General features: G+C 44.4%; 1 protein-coding gene across 1 annotated transcript in view; it reads left to right on the top strand.

Annotated features, from left to right (window-relative positions):
• LOC120980869 (solute carrier family 22 member 6-B-like) overlaps nt 1-23,198 on the top strand; it is a 127,292-nt gene extending 104,094 nt beyond the window's left edge. Inside the window, exons 8-10 of the mRNA XM_040410221.1 lie at nt 7,161-7,269; nt 7,351-7,551; nt 22,901-23,198. Coding sequence (XP_040266155.1) covers nt 7,161-7,269; nt 7,351-7,551; nt 22,901-22,964 — 374 coding nt within the window. The 3' untranslated portion in view covers nt 22,965-23,198. The remainder of the gene's footprint in view (nt 1-7,160; nt 7,270-7,350; nt 7,552-22,900) is intronic.
• Nucleotides 23,199-23,620: the final 422 nt, after the last annotated feature.

The following is a 23,620-nucleotide window of genomic DNA, read 5'->3' as shown; positions in this document are numbered from 1 at the left end:
ACGTCGCCTATGTCTCTCGTGTCATTATTAACGCTGACCTCTAGGGGCACTGCCGAGTTAATCCCTACAGCGGACATTACTTTATTGACCATAAAACACTATTGGAGACTGCATGTCCACCTCTGGTACATGTTATACACCCTCTAGGACTGCTACCCTTTCTTGCACGTTCACCAGAGTAGGATTGCTCCACTCAGTGCTCACAACATTTATCTGCACTTCTGCATCCTTCGCATGTTTTCAACCCGGGGGCGCTATTCCCCTGGCTACATCCTGCAATGGAAAAGGCATGTCATCATCACATATTTCACCTGTCATCACCTTTTCCTTATGCCTTTCTGAAAACTTGGCACAATCGATTTGCACCTTATCAGCACCATTGTTTTAAATAGGCAATACAGTGATACCTCGGTTCACGAACGCTTCTGTTCACGAACAACTCGGTTCACGAACAGAAAAGTTCAGAAAAATATGCTCCGGTTCACGAACTCCGCCTCGGTTCACGAACAGGAGCCGCAGCCTTTTTAATGCTATTTCCAGGCTGTCACATGGTCGTGACTTCCTGTAGGAAGACCGTGGAGAGAAGAAGAGACACAGAAAGAAGTACTGTGAGTACTCTGCAAACATTTTAAGTGATTTTTTGATTTTTGGTGTGCTTTTTAGCACATACAGTACTGTACAGTTCACTGGACACCCAATATGGCTCCCAAGAAGCATAGTGGAAAGAAGAAAGTGCGGAGCAGCAATGAAGGTGACAAGAACAGCAATGCAGGTGACAATGTGCAAAGTGGAAATGCAAGTGACAATGTGCAAAGTGGAAATGCAAGTGACAATGTGCAAAGTGGAAATGCAGGTGACAAGAATGTGCAGCGCAAGCATGGTGGCAAAAAGAAAGTGCAGAGCAGTAGTAAAGGTGACAGCAAGGTTGTGAAGAAAATAACCATTGAGCTATACTATACTGTACTAATGTGTATTGTAATTTGTTTCATATTTTTGTGCTTCAAAAAACCCCCAAAAAAGGTCAGCACGGATTAACCGGATTTACATTGAACCCTATGGGAAAATGTGCCTCGGTTCACAACCAATTCGGTTCGCGACCAGAGTCAGTTCACGAATTAAGTTCGTGAACCGAGGTATCACTGTATTCTTTCCCCATGGTGGTCAATGTGTAGCTCCCTTAGACCTTCATTTAAATGGGCAAGTACAGGTTCTGCAGGAGTTTCGTCACTATCTGCAGAAGTGTCAACCTTATCCCACAACCTACGAAACAATATCACAGCCAAACATCACATCATATATGAACATATTTGTAAGATCAGGTCCACAAGACCCAGTTCTCACTGTAGACTCCCCCTCAGTGAGAACCACCTGCACTTGCTCAGGCTCTCTTTCAGGTGGCTGGTTCACATTATAGGTCACACCACTTTCATCTATCTTGCACCCGAGCTCACTAACCATAGAACCCTGTGGAGACTGTACCTAGTACATGTGCACATCTGTACCTAGTACATGTACCTAGTACACGTGGTACCCCTTCTAGCGTTGCCTCATTTTCCTGTACATTTATCACAGGGGGTTCCTTTAGCTGTGGGCCTTCACCATCAATCAACATCTCTACCACATATACAATTAAGCCAGCAGGGGTAGTTTTTTTTCCTCATTACAGCCTGCAAAGGAAAAGGGGTGTCATCCTTATCACCTAGGTTACATAACTTCACATTTTCATTAGGCAATGCAGATAACTTGGCACCATTGGTTCTAGGTGTCACCATAGTCTCACGTCCGGTGGGAACTATCTGACAGTCCTTTTTAATCACATGTCTGTCCAGCATATTTACCATTATACCAGTCTTAGTTTTCAGCATCGTGCTACCCCTTACCCGGACTAGCATAGGGTCTCTAACGTTCACGACCCCAAGCCTAGCCTTGGTCACGGACATTTTGGGCCACACAATACCCTTCTGCCCTGTGGATTCCCATGAGGGAGCAACCGCAACAGGCTTACCCGCCTGTTCAGATGCTGCGGTTTCCACAGAGACACATCCACTTGTGACAGTTCCTTGCCTCTGGGACTTACCACCTGCCGGCCCAGCAGTTAACAACTGTCGTCGGAGTATTTTCCCGGGGTCTGCGAGCTCAATAAATACAGGAATGTTCTTACTGCATGACGTCGCGGATTCGGCATTCTCTGGAGATGAAGATATTCCAAGATCACCTCTACCGAGATCTCCAGCCTCCTCTGGGTTCCTGGTACCACGACCACCGGCAGACTCCTTACTGCAATCGTTGCTACCGGAAAACACATGGCCTGGAGTCCAGACCTCTCCTAGATGGTCACTCCAGGCACACCCTTTAGGACCCGCTCTCCACCTCTTTATCTTCCTGACGGTTGCCCTTGGCCACAGCATATATCCACTTTTCCTCCAACACTCCACTCTCAGCCCAGTTCAGAGCAGCCTCTCCAAGTACCGCACTCGGCTTCCTCAACAAGTAATTTGTTTCCCGCACCAGCTGCGCTATTACTTCCTTTGTGGCCTTGGTTGTTGCCAAACCGGGCCAGCTTTCATCCCGGTCACCATTTTGAGCACAGGTCACTCTCTTTTACTCGGCTACTGGCCCTTTAAATCCTGCACCATTTGCACCACAGGAAAAAAAAAGAAAAGTACAGATTATCACCAGCAGGCTCCTGTGTGCAGTCGTTGCTCTCAGCAAACACTTTGCCTCTTTTCAGCCGGGACTCTTGCCCGCATCCTCCACCAATTGTGGGGGGTTAGCTCTTCTCCGGGGTCATTCACATAAGTATCTTAGCCAGACACCAAGTTTAAGGTCCAAACATCGCTTTTATTTGGCACCTCAGCAAAACAAACATAAATCATACAAAATAAACACCTGCCCGGCTGGGCTCTAACTAAACAAGGTATCTTCCTACCTTACTTAAAGTACCGTTCGCACACTGTAATTACAAGCGGCTTTCCCAACCCAGTGTCCCACAGCCGCCTGTCTGTACCGAGCCCTGTTCACACGGTCTCACTTACAGTACCTTTATGGGGAAGTGTGGCCCAGTAGTCCCTCCAACTCCGGCCTTGTGACCCTTGTGCCCAGGGGTCACGACGTCCCCAAATGCTCCGGCTAGCACCTAGCCCCGTGGTCCCACAGCCAGGCCAACTGAGACCACTAATACAGAGCCTCCAGTGGGACCCTGTTGCACAACGAATCTCCTTCCCCTAGACTGACACCCTGGGAGGTGCTTTATTGCCAGCCCGAGCACCTCCAGCTGGTCTCACCTGTGGTGGAATAGGGGTGTGGACCGCACTATCCACCCCTTCCTTGCCTCTCACCTCTGTGAGATCTGTCACTATCTCACACCACATACAGACATTTTCCCCCAGTCTAAGCATTCTCATTTTATATACTAACCTTTTATGTGGTACAGTGTCAAATACTTTGGAGAAGTACAGATATACGACATCCATTGTTTCGCCGCAGTCGAGTCTAGAATTTACCTCTTCATAGAAACTGATTCATCTAGTTTGACATGACCGATCCCTCATGAAGCCATGCTGATATGGCGTTATTTGCTTATTTTCATTGAGGACTGCAAGATAGCATCTCTTACCCACGACAGATGTTACTTACCGGCCTATAGTTTCCGGGCTCTGTTTTTGGACCCTTTTTGAATATTGGCACCACATTGGCTATGCGCCAATCCTGTAGAACACTCCCTGTCATTATAGAGTCCTTAAATATCAGAAATAAGGGTCTGGCTATAACATTACTTACTGTATTTTTCGCTTTATAAGACACACCTAATGATAACCTAGGTTTTTGAGGAGGAAAATAAGAAAAATAATATTTTGAACCAAAAAGGTGTGCTTTTGGTGGGTTTTGAACTAATGGTGGTCTGTGGATGACACTATTATGGGGGATCTGTGGATAACACTGTTATGGAGGGGATCTGTGGATGATGCTCTGTTATGGGGGCATCTGTGGATGGGGGATCTGTGTATGACACTTATGGGGGAGCTGTGGATTATACACTGCTATTGGGATATCTGTGGATGACACTGTTATGGGGGGATCTGTGGGTGACACTGTTATGGGGGGATCTGTGGATGACACATATATAGCATCTTATTCTGGTCCCCTCTGTGTCTTCTCATTGACCCCATTACACCAGGCCCGGCTCACAGCAGTCTTTACATGTAAAATATGTTTATTAAAAGGGGTATTCCCATCACCCACTTTAGCATTATCTTCAACTGCCTTTGTGCTCTTGCTTCCCCTGCTGTGCTTGTTATGTGGGCGGAGCTATATTATCACAGATTATAGGAAGAGCTCTATATGGGTGTTCCCAATGCTGCCATACAGTAAAGTGTACAGGGAGAAACTGAGTGATTTGCTGAGTATATCTAGTATATAGGCTGTATTCATACCTTACACTTCTGAACAACAGGGCATCTTTCACATCCATATCACCCTATACTTTCTGAGCTCTCATTCTCTCCAGCTCATCCTTTGCCTGCTGCCTAACACTGCTTACTTATGTCCAGGTACATAACACAGCAGCTGTACACTACTATGTCAGCTGCCTGGTGAGCACTGAAGTAGAAATCCAGTGTAGAGAGCTGGATGTCAAAGGCTCTCTTCCCCCGGCTATAGCCCGCACCTTGTATCAGCTTCACCTCTGCACTCCGCTGCTTTGTGCACACTGAAATCTGTTTACATACAGATAACAGTGTGATAACATCAAAACACACTGACAGCCCTGACAGGGGCTCTACTGTTCTTATTTCTGCTATGAGCTGTGAGCGTGGCCCAGTGTAATGGAGTACAGTGACTGCATCGGGCCACGCTGCGAGTGCAACAGCAGTTGCCGGCCTCCAGCCCCTCCTCCCACTCCGTGTGATAGAGGTAAACTGTAACTGATACATCGCAGGGCGCGCTGTGCAGCATAGCGGCTGGTGATGTATCAGTGTCAGCAATGTAAAAATTGCACCATTTGTTTTATAAGACGCACTGCCATTTCTCCCCATTTTGGGTGGAAAAAGTGAATCTTATAAAGCGAAAAATACGCAAATTCTCTTAGGATACGGGGGTGTATGCCATCTGGTCCCTGCGATTTGTCTATTTTAATCTTTTTAAGATGCCGCTGTACTTCTTCCTGAGTCAGACAGGGCACTTTTAATGGGGAATTTACTTTTATATTCTGAATATCATCTGACAGTTTATTTTCTTCAGTGAATACAGTGGAGAGAAAAAAATTTAATAGCTTTGCTTTCTCCTCATCGCTCTCTGCAACTCCCCCCTCATCACTCTGTAAAGGGCCGACATCTTCAGATTTATACTTTTTACCATTTATATAATTGAAGAACATTTTAGGGATAGTTTTACTCTCTTTGGCAATCAATCTCTCTGTCTCTAGTTTGGCTGCCTTTATTTGTCTTTTACATATTCTATTTTTTTCCATATAGTTTTTCAATGCTTCCTCGCGACCCTCCTGTTTTAGTGATTTAAATACTTTCTTTTTGTCATTTATTGCTTTCTTAACATTTCTATTTATTCACATTGTTTTTTTCTTGTTCCTTAGCCTTTTATTTCCATAAGATAAATTTCCCATTCCATTTTGTGGTTGTACTTTTATTTTTGAGGACTTTGTCCCAGTTAGTTAAGCCTATGGCCTCTCTTAGTTGGCTAAATTTTGCTTTTTTGAAGTTTGGTATTTTTTTTCCTCCCTGAAGAAACACTTTTTTGAATGACAATTGGAAGGTTATTACTTTATGGTCACTATTTCCCAGGTGTCCCCCAACCTGCACATCTGTTGTTCTGTCAGGTCTATTGGTTAATACTAAGTCCAGTGTGGCCGTCCCTCTAGTCGGGTCCTGAACCAGTTGGGAAAGGTTAATTGTCTTTTGTTATTGCCAAGAACCTGTTTCCTTTATGAGAAGTACAGGTTTCAGTTTCCCAGTCTATCTGGGTAGTTGAAGTCCCCCATGATAGCGACCTAATTATAATTTGCCGCATCGTCTATTTTTTTTAGAAGTAGATTTTCTGTGGACTCTTGTATATTTGGTGGCTTGTAGGCTTATAATAAACTCCTAATAGTATTTTATTATTATTTACATGAACAAAATAAAAAAAAATTAAAAAATGTCAGCACTGAACAGTAAAATTAGGTTTTTTTTTCAGCATAACATGAGCAGCAGTCATAATGGCACTAAGGAGAACAACCAACAACTCACCAGCCAACGTTTGTTTTATGTCTTCTGACTACACAATCAACAGACTTTGAGAAAGCGTCTAGGGACAGGAAAGAACCATTGGCCAATTTAGGGGTACAGCTTCAATTTGCAAATATGTATCAATCAGATCCATGTGATTACAAGTGAACAAATCAACCGGATGGCATAATTTGCCTCTAGAACTCCGTCTTCCCACTACTTTGGTTAGGTTGAGATACTGGGCTGGTTGCCAAGTTGGTTTATTGATTGATTCCCTGGAGAGTAACCAGAAACAATATAAGTAAATTCATTGCAGTTTCTATGAGCAAAGACAACAGGGAAAGTAACTAGAAATGTCCAGGAAATGCACGAAAGAGACAGGGGTTCCAGTTGTCAGTAGCAGTGGTCAAGAAAGATCAGGTCTGTGGTGCCGTAGAGGAGACATGAATGTACTGTAGGTGAACCAAGGATTATGTGATGGTAGTCAAGCAGAATCAGGTTTTGGTACAGTGAAAATCCCAAAGAATAGTCAAGATACACAGGTTATAGATCAGGTTTCTAGTTTACGTACTATACCACAAGCCAAACTAAGCTACGAAACACCCATAACTGGCACCACTTTATCATCATCTTAAATACACCACACCTCAATTTGATGTCCCATGTGTATCTGCCTCCCTAAATCCCTGCCAGACACACAACGGCAGCAGGAGCATGGACAGGGGGGTATGTTACAAAATATTCATTTTGTATATTTCATAAAAGCTGTGCTTTATCTATTGTCGTTGAGCATGATTGCTTTGAATCAAAACTAAATATCCTCTGCAAGTGGTTCTCATTGCTTTCATCTTTTTGTCTGCACAAAAGATTTATTTGGATAACTACTTGTACCTTATGTGGCATTCTGTTCCGAGTATCTTCAAAGGTATTGTCTTTTTTCAGAGTTTCAGACAGTGAGAACCTCAATGGCTGTTTTTGGGAAAGGATGTCTAGCAGCAGCTTTTAACTGTGTGTATCTATACACTGGTGAATTGTACCCAACTGTTATCAGGTGAGCATCCATGTGAGGTAGAGAAAGTGTAAAATCTAGAGATCCCATCTGAATGTTCATTACCTATAATATTTTTTGCAGGCAGTCTGGTATGGGGCTAGGCACCATGATGGCTCGTCTTGGAGGAATAGTTGCTCCACTGGTTCAGATGACGGCTGATTTTTATATTCATCTACCACTCATCATTTATAGCCTTTGTCCTATTCTTTCTGGCATTATTTCATGCTTTCTTCCTGAGACACTAGGTGTGCCTCTGCCAGAGACCATACAAGAAGTAGAAAGGTTTGTACACTATTACTGTTTTATCTTATAAAGCATTTTCTTTTATTATCATACCAATCTTTATTATATAGCTTTATATATTTTGTTGCTTTAAATGAAGATGGGTCCTTATTGTATAACATATATAACATTTATCTTTTTAAAATTCTTTAAAATTCCTTAATTCCAAGTTATGCCAGTCTGTAGAAAAATGACATGTATCTCACAACCACATGCTATGCATTGATCTATTGCTTCTCAGCATAATTCGTAAACATGTACACAAAGCACATAGTATACATTTTATACAAAATCCATAGGCCTACTCACCTCTTCAAGGTGGACTCTTTTGAATGGATTCCTACTCTAATTTGGTGTAGCATCACATGGTGACTACCATGACCGCAGCACAGCACCTGCAGGGAGCTATACCCAGCAGCCCAACAACACCCCTGCTTATCAGGTTAAGAGCCCTTGCACACGACTGTATGCCCTCCGAGACATACGGTCTGTTAGCGGGCCATATGTCCAGGCCTGATGTGCACAGTATTACAGTAACCTATGATGCTGTGTGCTCCCGTGCACACGATCAATGCCACTTCGGGACATATGGCCCGCTCACGGACCGTATGTCTAAGAGGGCATACGGTCATGTGCAATGGCCCTAAGACCTCTTGGCACTGGATCCCACACACCCACAGTCACATCACCTCAGCAGCAACAGCCACATTCAGCACCACATCATATGAACAATTCTTAAAAGCTAACCTGTCCATATGGTCTCAGAAACAAGAACTATTCTAAAGAGACCTTTAAAGGGAACCTGTCACCTGGATTTTGGGTATAGAGCTGAGGACATAGGCTGCTAGATTGCCGCTAGCACATCCGCAATACCCAGTCCCCATAGCTCTGTGTGCTTTTATTGTGTCAAAAAAATTATTTTATATACACTGCTCAAAAAAATAAAGGGAACACAAAAATAACACATCCTAGATCTGAATTAATTAAATATTCTTCTGAAATACTTTGTTCTTTACATAGTTGAATGTGCTGACAACAAAATCACACAAAAATTAAAAAATGGAAATCAAATTTTTCAACCCATGGAGGTCTGGATTTGGAGTCACACTCAAAATTAAAGTGGAAAAACACACTACAGGCTGATCCTATTTTGATGTAATGTCCTTAAAACAAGTCAAAATGAGGCTCAGTAGTGTGTGTGGCCTCCACGTGCCTGTATGACCTCCCTACAACGCCTGTGCATGCTCCTGATGAGGTGGCGGACGGTCTCCTGAGGGATCTCTTCCCAGACCTGGACTGGAAGCATCTGCCAACTCCTGGACAGTCTGTGGTGCAACGTGACGTTGGTGGATAGAGCGAGACATGATGTCCCAGATGTGCTCAATTGGATTCAGGTCTGGGGAACGGGCGGGCCAGTCCATAGCATCAATGCCTTCGTCTTGCAGGAACTGCTGACACACTCCAGCCACATGAGGTCTAGCATTGTCTTGCATTAGGAGGAACCCAGGGCCAACCGCACCAGCATATGGTCTCACAAGGGGTCTGAGGATCTCATCTCGGTACCTAATGGCAGTCAGGCTACCTCTGACGAGCACATGGAGGGCTGTGCGGCCCTCCAAAGAAATGCCACCCCACACCATTACTGACCCAATGCCAAACCGGTCATGCTGAAGGATGTTGCAGGCAGCAGAACGTTCTCCACGGCGTCTCAAGACTCTGTCACGTCTGTCACATGTGCTCAGTGTGAACCTGCTTTCATCTGTGAAGAGCACAGGGTGCCAGTGGCGAATTTGCCAATATTGGTGTTCTCTGGAAAATGCCAAACGTCCTGCACGGTGTTGGGCTGTAAGCACAACCCCCACCTGTGGACGTCGGGCCCTCATATCACCCTCATGGAGTCTGTTTCTGACCGTTTGAGCAGACACATGCACATTTGTGGCCTGCTGGAGGTCATTTTGCAGGGCTCTGGCAGTGCTCCTCCTGTTCATCCTTGCACAAAGGCGGAGGTAGCGGTCCTGCTGCTGGGTTGTTGCCCTCCTACGGCCTCCTCCACATCTCCTAATGTACTGGCCTGTCTCCTGGTAGCGCCTCCATGCTCTGGACACTACGTTCACAGACACAGCAAACCTTCTTGCCACAGCTCGCATTGATGTGCCATCCTGGATAAGCTGCACTACCTGAGCCACTTGTGTGGGTTGTAGACTCCGTCTCATGCTACCACTAGAGTGAAAGCACCGCCAGCATTCAAAAGTGACCAAAACATCAGCCAGGAAGCATAGGAACTGAGAAGTGATCTGTGGTCACCACCTGCAGAACCACTCCTTTATTGGGGGTGTCTTGCTAATTGCCTATAATTTCCACCTGTTGTCTATCCCATTTGCACAACAGCATGTGAAATTGATTGTCACTCAGTGTTGCTTCCTAAGTGGACAGTTTGATTTCACAGAAGTGTGATTGACTTGGAGTTACATTGTGTTGTTTAAGTGTTCCCTTTATTTTTTTGAGCAGTGTATATTTAAATGAACCTTAGATGAGTCCTGTCTCCTCCATGCTTCAGAGATGAATCCAGCGTTCTCTGACTCTGAGCCCACCCACGCCCACTGTGAAGGAGAACAGCACCGCCTCACATTCTCCGTATCTCCTCCTTGCTCCCCGACGTCACAAAGCTAGAGCTCCGTATGCTCGCGATGCGCGAGCTAGCGCATGCGCAGTTCGTTCCCTGAGGCTGATGCCAGCACAGGGAAGGAGCACTATGCCGACACTGTGCATGCGCTAGCTCACGCATCGTGAGATTACGGCGCTTTAGCTTTGTGATGTCAGGGAGCAGGAGGAGATTCGGAGGTTGTGGGCGGTGCTGAGCTCCTTCACAGTGGGCGTGGGTGGGCTCAGAGTCAGAGAATGCTGGATTCATCTCTGAAGCATGGAGGAGACAGAACTCATCTAAGGTTCATTTACATATATATAAAATCGTTTTTATCACACAATAAAAGCACAGAGAGTTATAGGGATTGGATATTGTGGATGTGCTAGCGGAAATCTAGCAACCCATGTCCTCAGCTCTATACCCAAAATCCAGGTGACAGGTTCCCTTTAAATAGCTTTTAAATAGATAACATGCAAGTAGGTTAGGCCTTAGGCAGAATATTTTGGCCCTGAGTGGTATGCATGGCTCTTCACTTAGGATGGTGAAAGGATGGGGCAGAGTTGTAATTTAGGCAAGACAAACTCCTCAGTTCAGGTAACAAAATTGGTGATTACAGAGTCTCGATGAGGGCATAGGCTTACTTAGAGGCAACAGACTTTAAGTGGCAACAGGAAAATATAACTCAATGCCTTTATGAAGTAACATTTCATTCTTCCTCTGCATCGTGCCCAACTTCTGGGCAATGATACTCTGGCTCTGCTCACCTCAGAGTGGCAGCAATAAAGATGGTTGTATCTGGAGTTATCACCACCGCTTCCATACAGGGAGCAGTACCACTGCATAGTCCCAATCATTCACTGTATGCTCCATTTCTCAACATGCAGTATTTCACACAGTCTTTTATACAGGGTTGCTTATAGGCAGCAGGCTAGCTGGTCTTGCTCACAGGCCTGACTATTATACAGGACTTTGTTGCTCTCAGCATGCATTCTAGACAACTTCTCTCTAGCCTCTGCTCTGGCCTCAACTCCACCGTAGTGTGTATTTAGGCCCAGAAATGATGCATTAATGGCTAGTGTTACCTCCAGTGCTAGCTAGCTGCACCCAGGACTCTACAGCATTTCTCAGCTCACACTCAGTTTCAGGGACTCCTGTGTCTTTGCTCCTGAGGCTTGTCTGCATGTCTGTTTAGCCTCTCCCAGTCATCATGAGTCCTCAATACAGCTTGAGGTCCTGAATAATAAAGTAATATGGCCAAAAAGTCCTTGTACATCCACACAAATTATTATCCAACAGCAATATTACAGTTGATTACTAGGTGTTGTTAACATCATACACATTTACACTGCAATACATATTGCAGTGTAGTATATGCAAAGTGCATTTTCAATGCCCCCAGTGCAGCTCACTTACAATGTCCATTGCATCCTGTCTGAGGTATATGACCATTGCAGTCTTCAGCCATACATTAGTCCAACACATCAACTAGGTGGAGTGATCAGTGCAACATGATCAAATCATAACCTACGGCAACAGTGCTAAATTAAAAGGATACACATTTCTTGTCTGTGGTAGTGTACGTCATTTCAACCCTCACAAACAAGTCATCCTTCCCATATGAATAAGGGCCTATTTACACGACCATATTTTTCTTACCATGTTAATTCCATAATTTTGTGTATTGCATGCCGATCCATTCATTTCAATGGGGGCACACGTATGTCTGTTCCGTGACTCCGCAAAAAAGATAGGACATTTCAATAATAATAATGATCTTTCTTTATATAGCGCCAAGATATTTCACAGCACTGTACAGTTCAGCGGTTCATGTACAAACAGTCATAAATAACATACTGTGGGGTTTCACTCTGGTAGATAGGGTAAGCGGGCGACGTACAGAGGCAAAATACAAGTTCTTAACTCAAAAAGTCAGTGTTTATTCACACTTGAGGCAACTGGACAAAACAGCGTGTACTTTTGCAGTCTTGGTGTTAGTTCACACACAATGGAAAGTTCATATAACACAAGTCACCTGGCTGGCAGTTCTGCCTCCAGTAGTGTCACGATCAGTGATCAGTGTGGGGGGAAAACTCCACACTAAACACAGGAGGGAAGGGGAACAGTAACTGGGTCTGGAAACTAGGGAAGAAACAGGTCACCTCCTAGACAACCCTAATCCGGGCCTTAACTATCTATCAATATGAATAGACCCTGAAGGTAGGAATATTCATATGCAGGATACCTAGGCCTTTATATCTCTATTAGGCCCTGGAAAAGGTTAGGACCAGAGACAAACAAATCCTCCCCAGATGGATGAATGGAAGTATCTGTCTCAGGCCCAGATACAAACAATAGGGAATATAACAAACACAAACGCAACACTTAACTTCTATAGAGACGGACGAGCAGGAACACCAGAGACAAACTCACACCAGCTCAGCCAAACCCAAATTAAGCTATCTACCACATAGTCAGAAGGGTGGGGTCAGACTATAAAGGGTAGATGTGATGACCACTGCGTAACAGCTGAGAAAAGGGAAGTAGTCATTGACCCTATCAACACTGAATCAAGAGAAATCAAGGAGGCTGTTAGATTCCTCCGCGCTCAGCCAATCTCCTTGATCTCCTGACATCAGTCACCTGAGGGACCGTAACAGTACCCCCCTGCTATGGGTGACCTCCGGGCACCCAGGACCGACCTTATCAGGATGGGCTGTGTGAAAGGCCTTCACCAGACGATTCGCATTTACATCGGCCGCTGGAACCCACATCCTCTCCTCTGGTCCGTAACCCTTCCAGTGGACGAGATACTGCAGGGATCTATGTAGAACTCGGGAGTCCACAATCCTGCTGATTTGAAATTCTAAATTACTGTACCGTCCACCATGACAGGAGCGGGAGGCAAGGAGGACGGCTCAACAGGTTCAACACATTTCTTCAACGACTTATGAAATACGTTCTGAATTTTCAAAGCCTGAGGAAGTTCAAGACGGAAGGCTACAGGGTTAACAATGGCAGTGATCTTATATGGACCAATACATCTTGGGCCCAACTTCCAAGAAGGTACCTTAAGCTTAATGTTTCTTGTGGACAGCCACACAGAATCACCCACTCTCAGGTCCGGACCATTCATACGTCTCCCATCGGCCACACGCTTATACCTGTTGCCCATCTTTTTCAGGTTATTTAGAATTTTCCGCCAGATCGAAGACAAAGAAGAGGAAAATCATTCAAAAATCAAGTTTGAGAACCAGAAAATGTGCCAAACTGCGTATGGAATCCATATTCCCCAAAAAACTGTGACTTATCAGTGAACTCCTGCCTACGGTTATTAATGGCAAACTTGGCTAACGACAAGAATGAAGACCACTCCTCCTGGTTCAATTAAGTCTCCAGATTTTGATTGGTGCGTTCGACTGAGAATGAAAAGCCGAAGAAAAAGAACAATTGTACCCCCAGTCGAGTACAGAACTCTTTCCAGAATCTGGAAACAAACTGAGTCCCCCAATCAGACACCACATTAGAGGGAATGTCATGTAGTTTCATGATGTTATCGACAAACCGCTGTGCAAGAGTCTTGGCATTAGGTAGAGTCGGCAATGCTATAAAATGCGCCATTTTGCTAAACCGATCAACTACCACCAGGATCATGTTTTATCCCGAAGAATTCAGTAAATCCATGATAAAGTCCATGGACAAATGCGTCCAAGGTCTGGACGGGGTGGGTAATGGAAGAAGAGATCCAGAAGGCCGAGTATGTGTCACCTTAGCACAAGCACAGGTACAACAGGCTCACACATAGTCCTCAACACACTTATGCAGCCCCGGCCACCAAAATCTGCAAGAGATGAGATCAACAATGGATCTACTCACAGGGTGTCCAGCCAAGACAGTACAGTGATGTTCCTCATATACCTTTTGACGTAAGTCTGAAGGAACAAACAATTTCCCTGGAGGAGAAAAGTCTGGTGCATCCTCTTGGGCCTCCAACACCTTAGCCTCAAGATCAGGATATAGGGCAGATATGACTACCCCTTCAGACAAAATAGGACTAGGATCTTTAGAATCACCCCCCCAGGAAAGCTGCGTGACAAAGCATCGGCCTTGACATTATTAACCACAGGGCGGTTGGTGACAATGAAGTTAAATCTGGTGAAAAACAGCGACCATCTGGCCTGCCTTGGATTCAGTCATTTAGCCGACTCAAGGTAAGCCAGATTTCTGGGATCAGTAATTACCGCAATAGGATGAATTGCTCCTTCCAAACAATGGCGCCATTCTTCAAAAGCCAACTTAATGGCCAGCAATTCCCTATTACCCACGTCATAATTTCTTTCAGCAGTCGCGTTTTTTTATCGAAAAAAGCACATGGGCGCCATTTACTAGGTAAAGGACCTTGCGACAAAACTGTTCCCACCCCTACCTCGGATGCGTCAACCTCTACAATGAATGGCTGAGACACGTCCGGTTGCACCAGAATAGGGGCTGAAGCAAAACATTCCTTCACAGCAGAAAAGGCTTGTAATGCCGCCTCAGACCAAACAGAGAAATCGAACCCCTTCCTAGTCATGTCTGTTAAAGGTTTAACCACAGTTGAATAGTTCAAGATGAATTTACGGTAGTAGTTGGTGAATCCCAAAAACCGCATAAGCATTTTCAGATTTCAGGCCGATCCCAGTCCAACACCGCACGGACTTTCTTGGGATCCATACGAAAACCTCAGGGTGAGAGCAGGTAACCCAGGAATTGCACTTCCTGAACAGCAAAAACAATTTTTTCCATCTTCGCATACAATTTATTCTCTGTTAGGATCTGTAACACCTGTCTCACATGATTCTCCATGTCTGGACAATAAATTAGTATGTCATCCAGATATACAACAACAAATCTCCCCACCAGATGATGAAAGATGTCATTGATAATGTGTTGAAAACCGCTGGAGCGTTGTTTAGCCCAAAGGGCATGACCAGGTTTTCAAAATGACCCTCAGGTGTATTAAATGCAGCCGTCCACTCATCCCCCCCATCCCGATCCTTACCAGATTATATGCCCCCCTCAGATCCAATTTAGAGAACACCTTGGCACCGACAATCTGATTAAACAAATCCGGAATCAAAAGAAGGGGGGTAAGGATCACGGACGGAAATACAGTTGAGCTCACGGAATTCCAGACATGGTCTGATGGTACCATCTTTTTTTTTTTTACAAAGAACAACTCAGCAGCCACTGGGGATTTGGATGGTCTGATATGACCCTTCGCCAAGCTCTTGGTGATATACTCTTGCATAGCCTTTCTTTCGGGCTCCGAAAGATTATACAACCGAGATTTGGGCAGTTTACTGTAGCTCCAGGAATAAGATTGACGGGACAATCATACTCCCGATGCAGGGGTAAATCCTGGTTACCACTCTCAGAAAACACATTAAAAAAATTGTAAATGAACAAGGGTACAGTTTTAGTGGTGACCACAGAGAAAGATGCATTAAGACAGTTGTCCATGCAAAAATCACTCCAATCTAGAATCTGTCTCGCTTGCCAGTCGATGGTAGGGTTATGTTTGCTTAACCATGGTAAGCCCAAAACCATTGGAGCAGGCAGACCCTCCAACACATAACACGAGACACATTCCTGATGGAAATCCCCCACTCTTCAATGGATGTCATTTACCACCTGCGACAGGCATTTTTGGGTAAGAGGTGCAGAATCAATTGCAAAGACAGAAATGCTTTTCTCTAGTGCACTAGTAGTCAACCCATGAATATGAACATACTGTCCATCAATCAGGTTAACCCCAGCCCCACTGTCGATAAATACCTCGATTTTGGACTTTAGCGCCACCTCGGCAGACAGGAGAAATCGGGTACTACCAGTAAATGACAAAAGTACGTTTTCTTGCTCCCCACCCACACCGCCAATAGTATTTTGGGGATTAAGCCTTTTTTTTTTTGTTTACACCTTGACGCTGAATGTACGGACAAATATTCACAAATGTCCCTTCTTTCCACAATAAAAACAGACTCCCTTCATATGACCATAGCTCTTACCATCAGTCCCAGGAGTAGCTCCCACCAACTGCAAAGGCTCCTCACAAGGCGTAACCACAGATGTCTCTTTACCATAAGTGTCAAAGCAGCTTATTTGACAGTACGTCCTGAGGGCGAGGACCCTTAGATCTCCACCTCAAGCGTCTGTCCAGACGTATAGCAAGGAACATAGCTGCTTCCAATGACTCAGGTTTTTCATGAAGGGCCAACGCGTCCTGCAGCCTCTCAGATAGACCCTGACAGAACTGGCTACGGAGAGCAGGATCATTCCTCTCCGTATCCGTAGCCCATCTCCTAAATTCAGAGCAATAGATTTCGCGGAGCGTTCTCCCTGCCGTAAACCACGTAACTTGGTCTCAGCCTGAGAGATCATCATAAATAATACCCAAGGCTCTAAAACATTCATCTACCGACTGGAGGGATGGCGATCCTTAAGCAAAGAAATGATCATACCCACATGTTGACACTCATCCCCAGAAGAGTATGGATGCAGCTTAAAGTACAACTTACACAATTCCATGAACCGAATGAAATTGTCATTATTTGCCCGGGAGGGCAACCTTAGGTTCAGGGCAGGCCTGGTACCCACCATCGAAACCAGCTGCCTGTGGTCTCTGAATCCGTAACACTGTCGCGCGGAGGTCAGCTACCTCCAAAGACAGTCCCTGCAGTTGTTCGAACAGTACAGACATAGGATCCATAGCTGCACTGACCTGAACGAAAGAGCAGTTTATATGGCGGTAGATAATGTCACGATCAGTGTGGGGGCAGAGTCTCCACACAACACAGGAGGGAAGGGGAGCAGTAACTGGGCCTGGAAACTAGGGAAGAAACAGGTCACCTCCTAGACAACCCTAATCTGGGCCCTAACTATCTATCAATATGAATAGACCCTGAAGGTAGGAATATTCATATGCAGGATACTTAGGCCTTTATATCCCTATTAGGCCCTGGAAAAGGTTAGTTACCAGGGACAACCCATTTCTCCCCAGATGGATGAATGGAAGTATCTGTCTCAGGCCCAGATACAAACGACAGGGAATATAACAAACACAAACAAACGCGACACTTAACTTCTGTAGAGACGGACGAGCAGGAACACCAGAGACAAACTCAGGCCAGCTCAGCCAAACCCAAATGAAGCTATCTACTGCATAGTTAGAAGGGTGGGGTCAGACTATAAAGGTTAGAAGTGATGACCACTGAGCAACAGCTGAGAAAAGGGAAGTGGTCATTAACCCTATCAACACTGAATCAAGAGAAATAAAGAAGGCTGTTAGATTCCTCCACGCTCAGACAATATCCTTGATCTCCTGATATCAGTCACCTGAGGGACTGTAGAAAGTAGTTCACAGCAGGCTTTAGGGGGCCTGTTTCCCCAGCATGCAGCTCTCAGCCCTCCAGCACGGCACAAAGCCTCAGATCCCAAAAACAGAGACATCTCTGCTGAGCCCAGCTGCCTATTTAAGGACAGCCAGGTGCTGCTAAAACCCGGACCGGCACTTAAACTCCGGTCCGGTATTTGACCTCACCTAGCTGGAAACCAGCCCAGCCGCACATGCTGGGAGGAAAAATACCTGCCTTGCCAGACATAACCCCTCACTGTGTTACAATAGCAACAGACAAATCAATAATTACAACAAGAGGAATGAGGACCCTGCTTGCAAGAGCTTAAAATCTATGAGGAGATAGGAGTGACACAAAAGGTAAAAGTGCTTGTTTTGTACAATGGTCCAGCTATCTTGGGAGAATAGGGGAGCAGATATAAAGCTGTATGAGCCTGTCAGCAGTCAATATATGAAGTGCTTCTGGGTGCATGGGTGCAGTGGAGAGTTTGGTGGAGGATCAGGTTCAATAAATGATAAATGGGCTATATGAAAAGGAGCTAGATCAGGGAATGTGATAGGCCACCCTAAAAAAAGGTGTTATTAGGGAGCTCTTAAAACTGTGTATGTTGTGTTTTAACCTGATTTCTTGGGGTAGGGCATTTCTGGTGCAGCTCGGGAGAAGTCTTGGAGCCGAGAGTGAGAGGTTCAAATTACGGTGGAAGTCAGTCGTAAGTCATTGGCTGAATGAAGAGCACGGGTAGGGTAATAAACAGAGATGAGGGAAGAGATGTAGGGGGTTCAGCACTGTTGAGAGCTTTGTGGGTGAGGACAAGCAGTTTATATTGGATTCTATAGTGTACGGGCAACCAGTGCAATGACTGACACAGAGTGGAGGCGTCGGAGTAGCGGTTGGACAGATAGGTGACCCTGGCTGCTGCATTAAGAATAGATTGGATAGGGGAAAGTCTGGTGAAGGGGGGACCAATTAATAGTGAGGTACCCGTACAGTAATCGAGGCGGGAATGGATCAGGGCAAGAATGAGAGTTTTTGTTGTTACCATTGCATTTTGGGTCATCTGTCACTTTGGTGAAGGCAGATTCTGTCGAAGGTACAGTAATTGAGGCAGGAATGGATCAGGGCAACAATGAGAGTTTTTGTTGTTTCCATAATGAGAAAAGGGCAGATTCTACAGTTGTTTTTGAGGTGCAGGCAACATGAGTGGGAGAGAGATTAGATGTAGGGGGTGAAGGAAAGATCAGTGTCAAGGAGAATGAGCAGAGAGTAGTTACCATTGCATTTTGGGTCATCTGTCACTTTGGTGAAGGCAGATTCTGTCGAAGGTAGGTTGCGGAAACCAGATTGTAATGGATCAAGGAGAGAGTGAACAGAGAGATAGCGGATGAGTCTAGTGAGATGAAGGGAAGATTGGAGACTGGTCTGCAGTTAGTTGTGCAGGATGGGTCGAGAGACATTTTTTTAAAATAATTGAGTAATGATAAAGTGTTTGAAAGAGGAGGGGAAGATACCAGAAGAGAGAGAGAGAGGTTGATGATTTTTGTTAGGGAAGTGGTGACGGCTAGAGAGGGAGACTGGAGTAGGTGTGAGGGAATGGGGTCAGAGGTACATGTGGTAGGACGAGAAGAAGCGAGGAGCCTGGAGACTTCTTCTTCTGTGACTAGGTCAAACGTGCACAATGAGCTAGAAGAGATGCGGGGGGTGGGGGGGGATCAATAGCACTTAGTAACTGGGAGATGATTTCATGCCGGATGTGTTCTCTTTTCTTTGTGAAGTAGGAGGCTCGGTCTTGAGCAGAGAGGTCTGTGATGGGGGCGTAAACTTGAGGATTGAGGAGGGAGTGGAAAGTGTCAAAGAGTTTTTTGGGGTTGTTGGACAGTGAGGATATTAGGGGGGTGAAGTAAGTCTGTTTAGCGAGGTGGAGGGCAGAGTTATAGGTCCGTAGCATGAATTTGTAATGGAGGAAATTCTCTGGTGTGTGAGTTTTTCTCCATAGGCCTTAAGTACTCCTGGAGCAACTCTGGAGGTAGCGAATTTGCGATGTAAGCCAAGACTGCTTTGGTCTGTGTTTGGAGTTTCTGATGGTAGGGGATGCTACTTTGTCCAGGGTGCTTCTGAGGGTGTCATTGTAGTGATTTACGGCCAGATCATGGCAGAAGAGGGAATACATTGGGGACAGTGATGCGTGTAGAGTGTCTGTAAGTGTATGAGGGTCAATTTCCTATAGATTTCTGTGCATGTAATAGGTAGGGGTGTGCTGAGATGGGTGCAGATTTGTGAGAGTGAAGGAGAGGATGTTGTAGTCAGAAACCGGGAGAAGTGAGTTATTAAAGTTGGAGATTGAACAGAGCCGGAAGAAAACCAAGTCAAGTGTGTTACCGTCTTTGTGTGTCAGAGATTTAGAAAGTTGAGAAAGGCCAAGAGAAGAGGTTAGAGAGAGAAGCTGGGAGGCAAACGGGGAGATGGGGCAGGAAGTGTGACCGCAAGGCAGCAAAGTGATCCAGGAACTGGGTGGGTGAGCCAGGGAGATGGTATACTACTGCTACTCCGAGGGAGAGGGGATGGAAGAGCCTGAGGGTGTGAACCTCAAAAGAAAGGAATTAGAGTGATGAAACTGGGGGAATGACCTGGAAAGTGTTTTGTGGGGACAGGAGTATGCCGACTCCACCATTTCCTATTGTTACCCATATTTGCGGATAAAAATAATCATTTCTATCATGAAGGAGGATGTTTTGTTCTGTAAAATGCGGAAGGCACATGGCTGGTATCCGTGTTTCTCAGATCTGCAATTTGTGTTCATCAAAAACAGATACAGTTGTGTGAATGAACCCTCACTCACTGATATTGCTTTCTGTTTGCAGTGTGTGTTTTGCTAAGCCCTTTCTATTAAACAACTGATCACTTGGGGTTCAGGAATTTTTTCTCTCTTTTTTTTCTGGAGGGTGGGAAGGGGGGGGGGACAAACAGTCATCAAAAATATACACAAATATATATATATATATATATACACTCACCTAAAGAATTATTAGGAACACCTGTTCTATTTCTCATTAATGCAATTATCTAGTCAAACAATCACATGGCAGTTGCTTCAATGCATTTAGGGATGTGGTCCTGGTCAAGACAATCTCCTGAACTCCAAACTGAATGTCAGAATGGGAAAGAAAGGTGATTTAAGACATTTTGAGCGTGGCATGGTTGTTGGTGCCAGATGGGCCGGTCTGAGTATTTCACAATCTGCTCAGTTACTGGGATTTTCACGCACAACCATTTCTAGGGTTTACAAAGAATGGTGTGAAAAGGGAAAAACATCCAGTATGCGGCAGTCCTGTGGGCAAAAATGCCTTGTGGATGCTAGAGGTCAGAGGAGAATGGGCCGACTGATTCAAGCTGATAGAAGAGCAACGTTGACTGAAATAACCACTCGTTACAACCGAGGTATGCAGCAAAGCATTTGTGAAGCCACATCACGCACAACCTTGAGGCGGATAGGCTACAACAGCAGAAGACCCCACCGGGTACCACTCATCTCCACTACAAATAGGAAAAAGAGGCTACAATTTGCACGAGCTCACCAAAATTGGACTGTTGAAGACTGGAAAAATGTTGCCTGGTCTGATGAGTCCGAATGGATGGTAGAGTCCGAATTTGGCGTAAACAGAATGAGAACATGTATCCATCCTCTGATGGCTACTTCCAGCAGGATAATGCACCATGTCACAAAGCTCAAATCATTTCAAATTGGTTTCTTGAACATGACAATGAGTTCACTGTACTAAAATGGCCCCCACAGTCACCAGATCTCAACCCAATAGAGCATCTTTGGGATGTGGTGGAACGGGAGCTTTGTGCCCTGGATGTGCATCCCTCAAATCTCCATCAACTGCAAGATGCTATCCTATCAATATGGGCCAACATTTCTAAAGAATGCTATCAGCACCTTGTTGAATCAATGCCATGTAGAATTAAGGCAGTTCTGAAGGCAAAAGGGGGTCCAACACCGTATTAGTATGGTGTTCCTAATAATTCTTTAGGTGAGTGTATATACAGTACAGACCAAAAGTTTGGACATACCTTCTCATTCAAAGAGTTTTCTTTATTTTCATGACTATGAAGGCATCAAAACTATGAATTAACACATGTGGAATTATATACATAACAAACAAGTGTGAAACAACTGAAAATATGTCATATTCTAGGTTCTTCAATGTAGCCACCTTTTGCTTTGATTACTGCTTTGCATACTCTTGGCATTCTCTTGATGAGCTTCAAGAGGTAGTCCCCTTAAATGGTCTTCCAACAGTCTTGAAGGAGTTCCCAGAGATGCTTAGCACTTGTTGGCCCTTTTGCCTTCACTCTCCGGTCCAGCTCACCCCAAACCATCTCGATTGGGTTCAGGTCCGGTGACTGTGGAGGCCAGGTCATCTGGCGCAGCACCCCATCACTCTCCGTCATGGTCAAATAGCCCTTACTTTCAAAGTTTTCCCAATTTTTCGGCTGACTGACTGACCTTCATTTCTTAAAGTAATGATGGCCACTCGTTTTTGTTTACTTAGCTGCTTTTTTCTTGCCATAATACAAATTCTAACAGTCTATTCAGTAGGACTATCAGCTGTGTATCCACCTGACTTCTCCTGAACGCAACTGATGGTCCCAATCCCAATTATAAGGCAAGAAATCCCACTTATTAAACCTGACAGGGCATACCTGTGAAGTGAAATCCATTTCAGGGGACTACCTCTTGAAGCTCATCAAGAGAATGCCAAGAGTGTGCAAAGCAGTGATCAAAGCAAAAGGTGGCTACTTTGAAGAACCTAGAATATGACATATTTTCAGTTGTTTCACACTTGTTTGTTATGTATATAATTCCACATGTGTTAATTCATAGTTTTGATGCCTTCAGTGTGAATCTACAATTTTCATAGTCATGAAAATAAAGAAAACTCTTTGAATGAGAAGGTGTGTTCAAACTTTTGGTCTGTACTGTATATATATATATATATATATATATATATATATCTCAATCGGAGAAAAACCTATATTTACTTAGATTTTTGGTCTTGCTGTCACATGTTAAGTTGAGATTAATGAAGAACCACAAAAAGGGATAGAATCTTTACTAGAACATAAAATATTAATAAATAATTAATAAAACTGAATTTTAGTTATTATTAATATAACTGAAGATATTGCAGTGTTATTTGCAGCACAAACCCTTTGTATTACACAATTTTCGTGTCATATTGTGTAACAGTATTGTGACAGTTTTCTGTGCCTTGCTCTGGTGACTGCATGCTGATATTTTATTTCTTTACAGCCCTACATATAGGAAGAAGGTTTCAAAGTACAAGGAAGAGATATCTTTAAAAGATGGAATTTAATCTCAAGAAAACAAAAGTCTTCATGTTATTGCATTTTCCATCACTTCCCCAACTTCGAAAAAGAATATAGAAGAAACTGGGAACTTAACTCAGAGGCCTGATCTCATTATTTATGTGTAGAGATGAGCGAATTTCATATTTTGAATTTGTTCACGCTTCGTTTGTTGGTAAAAGCAGAACTGAGATATGGATTCCTTTACTAAGGACATAACGCAATTCTATGACGGTATGCATAACAGAATGCCTTTAGAGGCATTCCATTATTTATTCCATCATAATAGAAGTCTATGGCCTGCATAACTAAACCGTCCCGTTTCCGTTATGCAGGAGAGGACTCCCATGGTGATGGAATCCATAACGCAATTCTGCTTTTACCACCAAATGAAGCGTGAACGAATTTCATGACATGAAATTCGCTCATCTCTACTTATGTGCTACAGTTAAAGGGGTCACTTTAATACAAGGCACTTACTAATGTATTGTGATTGTCCACATTGGCTCCTTTGCTGGCTGGATTCATTTTTCCATTACATTCTACACTGCAATGGTTACGACCACCCTGCAGTTCATCAGCGGTGGGCGTGCTTGCAAACTTCAGGAAAAAGCACCAGCGTGTGTGAGCTCCCTTGGTCTTGGCCACCAGAGAGGCCAGTGCA

The sequence above is a fragment of the Bufo bufo genome, chromosome 10 (assembly GCF_905171765.1).
Source record: "Bufo bufo chromosome 10, aBufBuf1.1, whole genome shotgun sequence".
Taxonomy (NCBI): Eukaryota; Metazoa; Chordata; class Amphibia; order Anura; family Bufonidae; genus Bufo; species Bufo bufo.
The sequence above is the reverse complement of the archived record's forward strand: the minus strand, read 5'-3'. Positions and strand labels throughout refer to the sequence as shown.